This window comes from Diadema antillarum, unplaced genomic scaffold (genome assembly GCF_040938485.1).
Source record: "Diadema antillarum isolate AM-2024a unplaced genomic scaffold, OU_Dant_1.0 seq00000717_RagTag, whole genome shotgun sequence".
Lineage (NCBI taxonomy): Eukaryota > Metazoa > Echinodermata > Echinoidea > Diadematoida > Diadematidae > Diadema > Diadema antillarum.
Window position 1 is genome coordinate 1,108,834 of NW_027271621.1, and position 14,317 is coordinate 1,123,150.

Genomic DNA, 14,317 nt, shown 5'->3' on the forward strand with positions numbered 1-14,317 from the left:
TCAATGCTGTGTTTTCAATATGTCACAAGATCCTGTAAGTCGCCACACTGTTTGGCAAAGTCAGTATGTTCTCCACTACTAGCAGAGGCAATGTTTTTGCCTCAACTTGACACCAATTGCAAATCATTTGGATAATGATATTGATGATGATGTTCATGATGATGATGATGGTGACAAAATAATGGTGCTGGAGATGATGATGATGATGATGATGACGATGATGATGACGATGGTGACGATGATGACGGTGACAATAATGGTGATGATGATGATGAAGATGACGGTGATGACGATGATGGTGATATTGATGGCAGACCTCCCAACCATTCTCAGTTTCGAGGAAAGAATCTAAATTTTGTTCATTCCCAGCTCTTGTTTCAATATGAGTCTTCTTTGTTTCTCGATATTTTTCCTAAATACTCCTGTAGAAACTGCTCTTTCTTTCCTACTTTTGAGCCAAATTATCCCTATTTTTCAATCAAAAAGGTTGGGAGGTCTGTGACAGTGATGATGGTGAGGAGGATTGTGAAGACGATCATAAAAAGAATAACAAAATGCATTCAGGCAGACTTCAAATCAAGGACATACACATACTTCTCAGTATAAATGTGCTCATTATTTACATCCATCAGAATACCAGTACTAACCTGTGCATTATGTGTCCTAAAAATTTGGCATTGCAAATTTGCCATATGCTTGCAGTGACAAAAAATAGAAAAAAAAGGGGAAAAAAATGTTTGCAAATGTACAAATAGTAACAAAAACTTATTCTGTTTGTGTGCCTCATGGACAAAAATAAATTAAGGCATCTAATAATATCTCATTCACTGACCATACATGTTCTGGTGTAACTTCTCACATTTCTAATGGCTTCCAAAAATTAGCAAATGCTTACTGTTTTCTTTGACACCAACGTGTTGCAGTTAGACTGACAGCTACTCAATTATAGCTGGCGCTGCAGTTGACTGCAGTTACAAATATTGTGAGAAAACAAGTAGGCCTATCTGGTATTTATGTGTTATATAATCTTCCTAAGAACGAAAGGAATCTTGTGCACATGTACTGAGCAAAGTCAGGCCTGAGTGCACACAGGAGTAGAGTTGTTTTTTTCTTTGTTTGTTTGTATGTTTGTTTGTATGTTTGTTTGTTTTTCTGTGTATCTGTGTGAGGGAGTAACAATTTGTTGGGGGGAGCTGCTTTGGTAAGTATTTGGGACTCCAAATTCTCCAGGCTCTAATAGTCAAGTAGTTGCTGCCAAGTAAATAACTACAATGTATCAACGAACAGTGACGAGCCTTTAAGTTCGACGTCCTTTTTTTATACATCTGTTTTAAGTCCTTGTGTATTAATTACTAGTAGCACGCACAGTCATACAAAAATGTAAAGACACTAGCAATGAATTAAGTTTTGGAATGGACTGGTGATGCCAAGGACTATTTTGTTACGTCTGTTCTCTGAGCAACGGAATAAGGACCTAGAACAATCGAATGAGTAAACTACTAGTGACAAAAGGGAAAAAAAGAATGCATGTTTAATGTGAAGCCTCGAAGATGCCCGGCCCACAGCAGAGTGTAGTTAGAGGGCTGGAGGAACATTGCAGATATAAGTACCAGGATAATGTGTAAGGGTACTGCATTCAAAATGGTGAAGTTGCATGGCTTTCACTGGGAATAATTTTGCTGCTGATCATTCAAATGTTATGTAATAAGTAGCACAAAGGATTTTCTTCTCACTTCTACAGAAAATATACAAGAATCTTGCAAATTGGTTCCACAAATCTCATTTGATGTACCAGCCAGGATAGTCCTTTTTAATACAGAACTAGGCAATGTATTTATGTGGCGTTCCACAGTATTTGTTATTATCAAAAGCTTATAAGCACATGTATGTATGCACTTTGAAACCACTAAAACAAGTACAAAGCACTTCAACTAGCTACACTTGTAGGTCACATTACATACATGTACATGGAGGGGATGTGCACCTTGTAGTTTGCCTTATATGTTTTTGTACAGGAGTGTGACATATTAAGGCATTGGTATGACTTGCCTAGCTTTGGCAATGAATGAGTTAAAATACTGTAGAGGGTCAAAGAAGAATGTGAATCACGTGTTTGGCTGTCCTTGTTTAATCTACTCTTTTTTTTCGCACACAAATTTACATATATATCTGAGCAAGCACTGACAAAAATGTTCTAAACCTTATGACTTTCAATACTTTTTTTTTTCCACTGAAGACTCATTCGGTGTCTGTAAGGATACAATAGTTCCTTTGCAATAAGTCAACCTCAAGCACAAGAGCTTCTAACATCATAGGATGTTATTGAAAGCAATGATCTGTTTTTAAATGGTAGCCACCCACTTCAAATGCCCCTAAAAAAGAATGCGAAACAATTGCTTTTGAGTAAAAAATGTCGGGAACGTTAGGACCTACATGATTGTGCAATCATGATCAAACTTTCAACAAAATGAAGTGCCAAATGTTGCCTTTGTGATCATTCATCAATTTAAACTTAATTTCTATGACACAATTCTGAAAGGCACAGTGTTATATTTAAATGATCACAACAGCCTTTTGAGCCTCTGGCTCAGGTGGGTTAACATTAAGGGAATATCTGTGGGATTAAATACATGTACAGTGCACTCCCGTTATAACGAACATGGTTACAACAAAATTCCAATTACAACGAAGCAAAAATTCAGGGTGCAACATTACCCGCTCTATGTATTTTTATCGTATACAACGGTTGTACTTGTTCGGTTACAATGAACAAAGAAAACTGCCGGTCCCGAGGACTTCATTATGAGGGGAGTCCACTGTATCTTAAATTGCTCTCAATGAGGGTGAAAACCTTACACAGTAATCCAGTGGGGGATGTATTGATAGCCAAAACTAATGTGACTAACAATACCACTTGTTCCTTGCTACCAGGGTTTAACAATAATGCACAAATTAAATCACATGTGAACTAATACTCAGGGGCGGATCCAGGACCAGAAAATTCCGTAAAATTATAAAATGCAAAATTAAAGGGGGGGGGGGTGCACACACCCCTCCAATTTTTCCATTTTAACTCTGTTGTTTTAACCAAAAATAAAGAGGGAATGTGCGCCCAGTGCGTCCCCCTCTGGATTTGCCATTGATACAGCAGTCTGAATGTTGAATGTTGTTTGCAGACTGAACACTTTGTGTACAATTGTATTTTTATGCTTTTGTGCTCTTTCAGGAATTGATGAAAAAATGAAAAGATAAATACATTTTCCAAAAAAAACCCCAAAAACTTTACACTTTCTATCATCAGTAGACCAACATTTCACAATGTTGTTTGGATACTGAAGACTGTCTGGTGATCACAATGATACCTGGGGCCCTCTGGGTGGGGCATGGTGCCCAGTTTGATAAATTGAGATCCTGACCACCTAGGGATGCTACCTGCCAAGTTTGACAAAAATCCATCATGAGGTTTTCAGGAAGAAGATGAAAATGTACAATTCAGGTCCCCATTTGGACCCTTCCAACCACCTCCCCCCCCCCCCCCTACCCCCAAGAGGGGCACCCCTGGATCTCCTATGAACAAACTTGAAACTACAGTCATTAATGTACTCACTCATAGTATTATCTCAGCTCTATAACTTCTGATTCTAGAGAAGATTTTTAAAGATTCCTTCATTTGGGGGGTTTGGGCCCCCTGGGGGCCCCCTGGGCGGGGCATGGTGCCCATTTTAACAAATTGAGATCCTAACCCCCTAGGGATGCTACCTGCCAAGTTTGGTGAAAATGGGTCATGGGGTTCTCAAGAAGAAGATAAAAATGTACAATTTAGGCCCCATTAGGACCCCTCCTCAACCCCCCCCCCCCCCCCCCCCCCCGGTCCCAAGGGGGGCACCCCTGATTCTGCCATGAACAAACTTGAAACTACAGTCATCAATGTGCTAACTCATAGTATTAACCTAGCTCTATCACTTCTGGTTCTAGAGAAGAAGATTTTTGCGGATTCCTTAATTTTGGGGGGTTTGGGCCCCCTGGGGGCCCCCTGGGTGGGTCATGGTGCCCATTTTAACAAATGGAGTTCCTAACCCCCTAGGGATGCTACCTGCCAAGTTTGGTGAAAATGGGTCATGGAGTTCTCAAGAAGAAGATGAAAATGTACAATTTAGGCCCCATTAGAACCCTTCCCCACCCCCCTCCCCTGGGTCCCAAGGGGGGCACCCCTGATTCTGCCATGAACAAACTTGAAACTACAGTCATCAATGTACTAACTCATAGTATTAACTTAGCTCTATCACTTCTGGTTCTAGAGAAGAAGATTTTTACAGATTCCTTAATTTTGGGGGGTTTGGGCAAAAATGTAAGTTGCTTGACAGAGCCAGCAATTACAGCATACCAAAAAGCAAGGGAAAGTTGAGACCTTGAGTGCGTTTTTGAATTCTCAGTGTCCCCCCAAATGTGCTAAAATCATGTTTGCACGATTTGCTGCACCTTTCATTGCTCTAAACTCGAATAACAACCTCTGCGCATTAAGATCTAGTCATTTTTCCCTCTTCCAAGAGGCAGCCAAGATGGGTGAGGTATTTTTCCACATCAATTCTCATTTTGTCAGAGATAATCTGTCATCCCAAAGAATGTGAAATAAACACTTGAAAACCACCACTATCTATTCAGTCCAACTCTTCAGTGACCCTGTGCCTGGAGGAATTAAGTACAAAAGTGGACCTTTTTCAACGCATCATAAAATAGAATCCTCCCTTGAATACAGATAATGACTGAAACCACTGTGTTTGCGATCAAATGGACTGTGACATAAATTCTTGGGGACCAGGAGTTTAACTGCTCATTATATAGATCATCTGTTGTGACACGTGATTTCTTCCACAAGCAATGCGGGGCCAGCAGAGAGTTTTTAAAAGTGGGGGTGGGGGGGGGGGGGGGCACTTCCGGGTTTCATGAGCTAACAAGTAAAAAAAAAAAAAGGTTCTCAGCTCATCTCTCCCATTCTGCTTCCAGTTTTGTTCAGCTGACAAGCAACTAAAAAAAGTCTTCAGCGGAAAAACATAACCTCACCATGCTCACACATCCAGATCTCTATCTACAATTATTTCTTTTTAGTGCCACTTACGTACTTCAGGGTGAAAAATAGTGGGGGGGTCCCAAAGAGATGACACCTTATGTCCTTATGTATTTCTTTGTATGGTGCACAAAAAGTATGAGGGCCCGGGCCCCCACAGCCCTCACGATTCCACCGGCTATGCAATGACATCAATGCAAATCAAAAACATCACTGTAATAGCTCCACGCACCCTTCATGGGTGAAGGCATTAACATATAGATATGCACCTCTACCTTTTCACTCTAAATTTAACGTCTCATGGCACATGTCAACTTTGTTGGTTTCTGATTCTGTCATGTGCTGAAAGTAAAGGCAAGTGTGATGTATATTGTATAATTGTATGTCTTTTCACACTTTAACAAATAGGAATTCCCAGTACAATATGTGATGCCAAGGTCATGTGACAAAGAGATGTAGGGGCCAACCTAGGGGTGTTGAGGAATGTCACATTCAATGGCATACTGGCATTAGATGTGTATCTGATTTGCACAAACTTTGATTTCAACATGGACCTACTTCCATGATTCAAACACTTATCAAAGCACATGATCTTTTTCTTCCAGGAATAGCCTTTTTTCTAAGAAGGAAGAGAGAAACAAAACCATTTGGAATCACATGAATAATACTCCTTATCTCACAAGTGCTATAGAAAACAGCTTGATCCCTTTTGATTCACAAACCTTTGTTTGAAGAAAAGAAATAAAGCTGAAAAAGCTTGATGGAAACTATTTGTAACTTGTTACAACCAAAAGTTTGTTCTTTTACTTTACAAGTACAACAAAATTGCATTCTGTATATCAGCTTTACAATGGATGCAAAACAATAAAGTAGAAGCTGCTGTACAAAAATGTCAATTACTTGCAGTTAGACATTATAACAAATCTTGAATCTAAAGATTTATGATTGTAAGCATAAAGCAATCAATGATAAAGGATACAACTTGTATCTGAGTCATTTACTGAGATGCAATATAAGGATGCTCTGCATGTCTGTCTGTCTGTCTGTCTGTGAGTACCAGAGTGTGTTTGTCTGTTTGGGGTTTTTTCATGACAGTAAACCCGATAAAGCATTCCTTGGAGACTCAATGTTGTACATTATATACATTAAAGACAATCCCCAGTGTCCCTGTGTAAGAGCATGTATTGATGAGATGTACTCTTGCAAATGAGTAATAACTTGAGGAAAGTCCAAGCAGAGTGTCCAGACTTGTTCAAATACCAGCAATGCTTTCATAGGGAAGACATGTTGAGGTTATGTGTTGATGTGAAAGATGCCGGGCAACATCTGACCCTGCACTCTCCATGTATGGCTGTAAAACAATCGAACATTTAAACACTGCCCTTTAGCTTTGTGGTAGCAAATTGTGACATCACTTTGAATGACTTTACAACATAAAAACATACAAACAGACAAATAAACATTATTTTTAAAAAAAACAATGCTGTAAGCTGATGATTGCATCTATTCCTCAATATATTCACATAGATTTGCATACAAAAACATGTTTGGCAATAAGTGGGATAATGAGATAGTATATAATGTGGTTTCTATAGTTTGTCACTATGAGGTTGCATTTTGCAGTTTACCTTCCTTTCGACCAGTGGAAGCAAACACGAGTCACTGCTCTATACATTATAACAGTGGAAGGGGATGAATTATAGCATGTGACAATGTAAAGCGACCTAACATCCACTCTGAATGCCTGGTTGGGTGTGCCACAAAGAAAATTGCTCACAAAGTTTGGATATTGGCACGAATCTCTGCTAATAGGATCCTCTGCAACATTTAACAATACCACAAATAAAAAGCTATTGAGACAGTCGGCACAAAGTTTATGTTTTTGTTTGCTTTACCAGTATGCAATCGCATTGAAGACGTTACATTGACCAATCACATTATTCATGATAAACTTTCAGCTACATGTACATGTACAAACGTAGTTGTACTTCCACATCATCTATCTGAAAACATAGTAATGAGCAATGAGAAATAAATGCAGTCTGAGAGCACTTCAAATCAAACCTTCCTCGGTTGTTCTTAGTATGCAAAAATGAACAAACGGTGCATTGTTTAGTCTGTCTCCATGGCAACAGCCACAAAATGAATGGTAGTGAGTGGCACAAAAGTACATGATATCACTTGTACTTTTTCTACAATGCTTTAGTAGCAGCATTTGAGGGATTGCACGAATGTGTTCTATAAAGTATGCATACTCTATAGACATGTCAAATCAATGACTAAATCAAGGAAATGCTATAGAAAACATCTTTCATGCACACATACATTGTACCCTACAACGAATGGAGACATTGTAAACCATTGCTCAGCCATACACTAAGTAACAACAATGGTTTCTCAAAACAATTCTGATGCATTAACTTGTTCAACTGACATGGTTCTATAATATTCAAATCATGCTTCATTTGATCAGGGTACCGTTAGGTGTCAACTTCATCAGCCTCTCACAAAATAACTGAGCAAAGTATGATCAGTCAATCTGGACATATATGATTTTTTTTAAATCAATGTATCAACTTAGGAAAACACACTGCATCTTTTATTAAGTCTACGTACCAATGGAATGCTTGTATTCAAACATAATTTTCATCTCAAGACAATCCTACAATTTTCTCAAAGTTGATTACTTGATGGACTTTTCGTACCTGCATCACTTGCCAAGTTTGATGAGCGTACATTAGATATTTCATTTTTAAGTGAGAGTGAAAGTAAATCAATCCTGACCTTTGACCTCTGCCCTCTATGAAGCCTCTGCCCCAAAAACTTAACCAGCAAGTTGCATCATGCATCAAAGTTGGCAGCACAAGATGACATACATATATGTAATTCCCATGAAGGTGTAAGGCTAAATTCACATGAATCCCACACTTTGACCTTGATTTTTGTTGCATTTGGACTGTAATCAAATGTCACTTAGCCTGTCATGCAGTGCTGATGATCCATTTTTTGAGTTGTTCTGCAAAGATGAGCACGATTGGACTGAATGACGATCATACAAAGATATGATGCCTCTAGTATCCTTGGTGATGAGACAAAACAACAGCCAAATTTATTGTCAGACAAAATTCCTCTAAAATGACTTTTGCTACGACATTTCTTTCTCCTCATGAGCAATTACTATGATTGGTCTCTTTACTTTGACAAAAGAAAAAATGTGAATAAAAACCTACATACTGTACCTCTGAAACAGATATACAAATTACTGATATCTAACATGCTCAGTATGGTCATAGGTAAAGCAAAATTACCTTACATTGTTGTATCTCTCCACTACATCTGCACACTGCCCACATTGATAAGGATGTCTTTCTGAGAATAACAGAAATTTATACATGGTAGTCAGAAAACTAAATTGATGTGATCGAGGCATCACATGATCTGCCTATCATTTACAAAATGCAATCCGCACCCCAACTTTGGAAAAATCATTATGAGAATTGCTGCAACACCTTTCAAAGAGTAAAATACATAGCTGTACATAGCTGTGGTAAGTCATTGATCCATTCAATATAAACACTTGGGGAAAGTCTGAATACGATACAAATGTAAAACATACTGAATACATGTCCTCAATTTTCTATCAAATCTTCACTGTGATATTCTAGGGTGGCAATCTGGTCCACAGAAATTTCTTCTGTGTTGCTTACTTGATAAAAAAAAAAGGAATCAAAGACAAAAAATTAAGTGTGAGTGTAACACATGATAGCCCACATATTTGAGGCCCACTCCATAATCTCATCACCAATGAGGATTTCTCTGTGGTAATATTCACTTGGGATAATGGCCAAAGTAGCAGTAGTAGTAGTAGTAGTAGTAGAAGTGTTTAGCAGTGTTGTAATTGACTTCATGAAGATAAAATCAATCTTATAATGCCTCAGAAATGGAGATGAGTGCAGCAAATGTGAAGAGCGACACAGATACAAACTAAAGTACGTACATTTGAGTAGTTGCGCATTGCTTAACTGGGGAATGTATTTCATGGAGACACATGCTATAGGCTTGTGGAGCAGCTTAAAAAAAGGGGGTGGGGGATGGGGGAAAGTATGCCACTTCAAGGGGGGAAAAGAGACTTTTCAAAAACACACAGAGAACCTGAGCTGAAAAAACAACAACAAATGGGATATTTGATCACTTGAGATGACTGTATGGATTCTATGCATACCAGCTAAAACCTGATTTAATCCACATTGACATCAATACTGTCCAAAAATAGATTCACTAACAGGCATTGTTAATCCTCAAACTTACCAAAATGTGCACCAAAAGGTTACAGTCATATTTTGCAAGTTTGGAGAAAACACCTATTTTTGACAATTTCCACTTGCTTGTAATAGCATGACAGCACCATAACATCAGCAGCAATAACTGAACTGATTGCAGAGGCTAAAAACCTCAATCATACCAAATTTATATTTCCATTCAAACCACAGTGATTCCTCAAAACAAGTGAAACTAGATATATCGCTACGGCGACTGATATGCCTCCGCCATAATGCATGGTTCTCCTAATAGGTCTATAGTACAATGTCTTGACAATGTGTGATGACAGTTTCACACAATTGGCAAAATATTAAAATGACAGGTTTGACACAAATGTGCTGAATGTTCACTTTCCTAGAACTAGGTTCAATTGGATGAATGATTAAAATGTCAGAGTGCAGGTATTTGGGGAACTGATGATTTTTACTTGACTTTTGACCCTTTTATAAGTTTATGCATTGAGTAATTTTCAAGGTATTGAGAAAAAGTATAATTTCAGTATCAAATGGGAAAATAGCATTATCTAACCTGGCCTTTGACCTTTGACCTCACAGTTCCAAAGAGAATCACTGTGAGGTTGAACATGCATAAATATGTAAGTTTCATGATGATACCTTGAGTTACTTTTGAGATATATGGAGAAAAATCTTGTGCAATTCAGCACTTTCACTTGACCTTTGACCTTTGGGCAAGAAACTTCCCACAGAATATATATTGGGTAATACATGTATACCTTTGACTTTTTGACCTTTTGACCTTTGACCTTTTGGCAAGAAACTTCCCACAGAATATATATTGGGTAATACATGCATACATCAAGTTTTTTAAAAAAAAAACCTTCAGGCATTGCATAAATATAAGGAAAGTAGTGATATTTTGAGGAGTTGACCTTGACCTTTGACCCCCTGACCTTTGAACCATGACCCCAACTTCCCTAGATAATCACTGCCCATTGGAACAAGCATATATACTAAGTTCCATGAAGATACCTTGAACCATTTGCGAGATGAAACATGAAACATGAATTTTTAAACTTTTTTTCACAAAATAACCTGTGACCTTTGACCTTTGACCCCATGACCCTAAAATCCAAACAAAGTATTATCCCCCCAGGATATACCCTCATACCAAGTTTGATGTAAAACCACCACACGGTTCTTGAGATATCGACAAAAACAAAACGGGACGGACGGACGGACGGACGGACGGACGGACGACCTGAAAACATAATGCCTCCAGCCACTTCGTTGGCGGAGGCATAAAAAAAAAAATAAAATGTAGATATGTAACAGTTCCCTAATTGGCACTATACACATAATTGTTTCCCATCAGTCATAATGATGGTGGCATTGGGGCTTCTGCACATGAAGTATCACAGTTACTTCAAAAGGGTGCTGACAGCACACTCCCTCCCCACCCCCACTCCCTCCCACACACACACACACACACACACACAGGTATGTAGACCTTTTTTCCTTTGACATTATCGAGGCTGCCAACCAATATCCACATCAGGGAGATTACAAAGAGCGAATCCTGGAGACACTTACATGTTACATGTATTTGATCCCTGAACCAGGATGATTTTAACATTCTATTATCCAGACATAGGGAAATATTGATGATTTCAGGAAGTTTCAAGCACAATTAGTGAGATGAACTTGGCAGTTGTGCAACACTCATTCCAATATACAATATGTATACTCTTGCACAATACCAATCATCAAGGCATAAAAAAACATTTGATATGATTCCATTCATTTCTCACTAGAGGAATTGACAAAGGAGTGTCTTTGGCTTCCCTTCTGTTCATTACAAGTCTGAGAGAAGTATTTTTAGAAAATGACACGAAAACAGACAAACAAACTTTTTATCAAGATGCCACCTATGAGGGTCAGCTCTGGGTTCTTCTTTTTTTTTCCTTCTTTTTTTCTCTTTTTTTTAACATATCAAACAACCACTTTCACTTTTGAGCATGGTATCAAGCAAGCCATGACAGAGCTGTGTGGTTCACTAATCATCCTTCTCTTCCTATTCCGCTTTCTTAACGGCTTAGTAAGTCGTGCAAGCAACTATTAGGCAGCAAGGTAAGCATAGCTGTCTCTTTCCACAATTCAAGACATAGAATTTCTGTACACATAAGCAGACCCATCCATCATACGTCATTTGCTCGCAACAGCTGAACTGTGACATAGATTCTGTTCACTCGACGAGGTATATGTGAAAAAATACAAACTGTACTTGTTTTCCCATCTGAGCTGGTCAACCTGTTTACTGTCGCCTCTGAGTTGTACGAAAGGAGGAAAAAGAAGAGGTAGGATTAAGACTACGACACTAAGAGATGAAGACCCCGCGAAACCAGTCTTGCATCCCTCCATCTGCTGTAGCTACAGAATGTTATGTACAGATGTATACAAAACAAAAAGGGGGAATGCTACGCAGTAGGACAGCCTCATCGGCCAATCACGTGAGCTCACTGTATTCTGTCCCGCCGTGATTGGGCAGGCCTAGTCTGACCACGCCCACAGATCGATCCTTTGAGGCAGTTACTAAGTCTGGATAAAAAATGTCAGTGAAGGAAGCATAAGTTAACTCATTGCATACTGGCCCTTTCTTACTGCACTTTTAAAACAAGATGCAAGTTGAGATATCATTATTCTAATGGAAAGAAAATGTTTACCAGTAAACCTCTTTCATTGACATTCTATGCTCTATTCACTCTGCTGCCAGTGAAAAAGCAAGCAAAGAAACAAATGCAACATTCTTGAAAAGGCCAAAAACATAGCTCTAATTTCTTCTTGTGAGAAAATGCTATATAAATGGAACAATGTAGCTTGCTGGTTTGGTATTTGTCTTCTATGTCATGTTTTTACTCCATCATTGTCTATACAGTATACACAAGCATACTGCTATGTAGAGAAACAAGCCTCGTAATAGCACTATAGAGTTCAGAGGTCTTTGAATACATCCTAACACAATAGTTCTTGCAAAGCTAATATTGAAGCACATTTACTCTTTTATTATTTGTTTGTTTGTTTTTTCAATGACAACAAAATATCCATGCACCAATCTACCCAACCTCCTCATGTTACCCTACCCTTCTAAAAAAAAAAAAACAAATGGTCCATTACTATGCATTAAGCACTTTTAAAAGACAGTGACAAGCTTGAAAACTGGCAACTTGGAAAGTTGCCTCATGATCTTCAGAAGATGTACCACTTTATCTATAGACAGGAACCCCCATTGTCTCACGTTCATATTGATTCATTCACAGTGGCCTGAAACATGGCAATTGATTAAAATGGCCATCACAGGGAACATGGTGAAATTGTGATTTATAGTCTAAAAGGATACACTCGTCATACGGTGAGATGTCCATATCCTGAACGTCAGCCTTGTGCCTGAAGAGTTCCCCAAGGTATTTGTGGCAATCTGGATACCGTCTATACCTGCAAAGAAAAGAAAAAACAGAGCCACAGGATAGCTTAACATAAATGTAAATGTGACATGCTGCATCCTTTTGGATACTGTAATCAACTCATTAGCTGACACACAGGCAGAGAAGCACTTGTAGAGACTTCCGAATATCATCACACGGTGACACCTCTCTCCTGTTTGAGCACCAGAGAATGATGGCCTGATGTAACAAGAGGCAAGAAGAATAGCAAAAGATGCTGTCTTGTGGACTACATACATGGACCCAATCCTGTCATGAAAATGTTGGAACCTGTGTGGTTCGTAAAAGGCAGGTCTGCATCAAATTAAGTAAGCATGTATGTCTGTGGCAGACCTACCAAGTCTCACTTGTAAGGGGTTTTTCTCATGCTCAGATGCCTAATAAGCTCTTTTGAAAACCTCAAGGGAAAAAAACGACCCCCAATCAAAAAAAAAAGTAAATAAATAAATAAATAAATAAAAATAAGCAAAGAACAAATGGATTTCAAAGCCCCTAAGTTGCATTTGGGAAAATCTTTATACTCATCAGAATATGTCAAAATATCATGTACCGGTAATGTGTTCACTAAATGGCACAATTTACAGCTTTTATGTTAAAGCACCTTATTGTTGCTGAGGGGGAAACCCGCCTCCGACAACCCCTCCCCCCCCCCCCCCCCTTTTTGGTCACTTTGTTCCCTTGGGCCACAAAATCTCACACCTTGTTGCTCTCTGACATTGGCATCTCTGCTGCTGTGGTTCCAATACTCGCTTTATTTGGTATATCCATGATTCAAAGATGGAAAGTATTTTTCTCTGGTTTAAATGATATATCTAATATGAGATCCTCATAATTGAGCATGAAATGGCAGTATCAGGAAAAAACATTTCCAGAGACTCCAACTCTCCCGTTTTCGACGAGAGATCTCCAGCCGAAAGCCCATTTTTGCAAAATCTCCCGTTCTCCCGCTTGAGATTTAATTTCTCCCGCCCTGGCTCAATGTCTCCTGTTTGAAAAGATTTCTTACTTATTGCTATCGTTTGTTGAAAAAATAAGCTTTAGATAGCACCCTGGAGAGCATCTATAACCCTAGGAACTTCGCGCTTCGCACACATAAATTTGGAGTCTCCCGTTTGCTAGGGGTTTAAGGCGGGAGAATCTCCAGATCAGAAGGTGCTTGGGGTTGGAGTCTCTGCATTTCACAGCATAGATAGTGAATCACCACTATTGAAGGGGGGGGGGGGGGGAGTTTGCATTCGTTCACCCACAAATCACAAGCGGACCCATTGTTACCATGTGTGATAGTCTTAACAATGACAGATATTTTGCAATGTCGAAGAACGGAACAAGGCAGGTGGATGTCCATGACAACCAAAAGAGTTGTTCACATATCGGCCAACTGGTCAGATTCTGCTGAATATGGCCAACAGTGAGTACTGAACACATAATATTCAGTCAACAGAAGAGCAGGTATCCAATTGGGTCAAATTTTGTTT

General features: G+C 38.9%; 1 protein-coding gene across 1 annotated transcript in view; it reads right to left on the reverse strand.

Moving 5' to 3' along the window:
* Window positions 1–12,638: 12,638 nt before the first annotated feature.
* Window positions 12,639–14,317, reverse strand: part of LOC139737975 (uncharacterized) — a 48,330-nt gene continuing 46,651 nt past the window's right edge. The window contains exon 12 of the mRNA XM_071648642.1: window positions 12,639–12,834. Coding sequence (XP_071504743.1) covers window positions 12,654–12,834 — 181 coding nt within the window. The 3' untranslated portion in view covers window positions 12,639–12,653. The remainder of the gene's footprint in view (window positions 12,835–14,317) is intronic.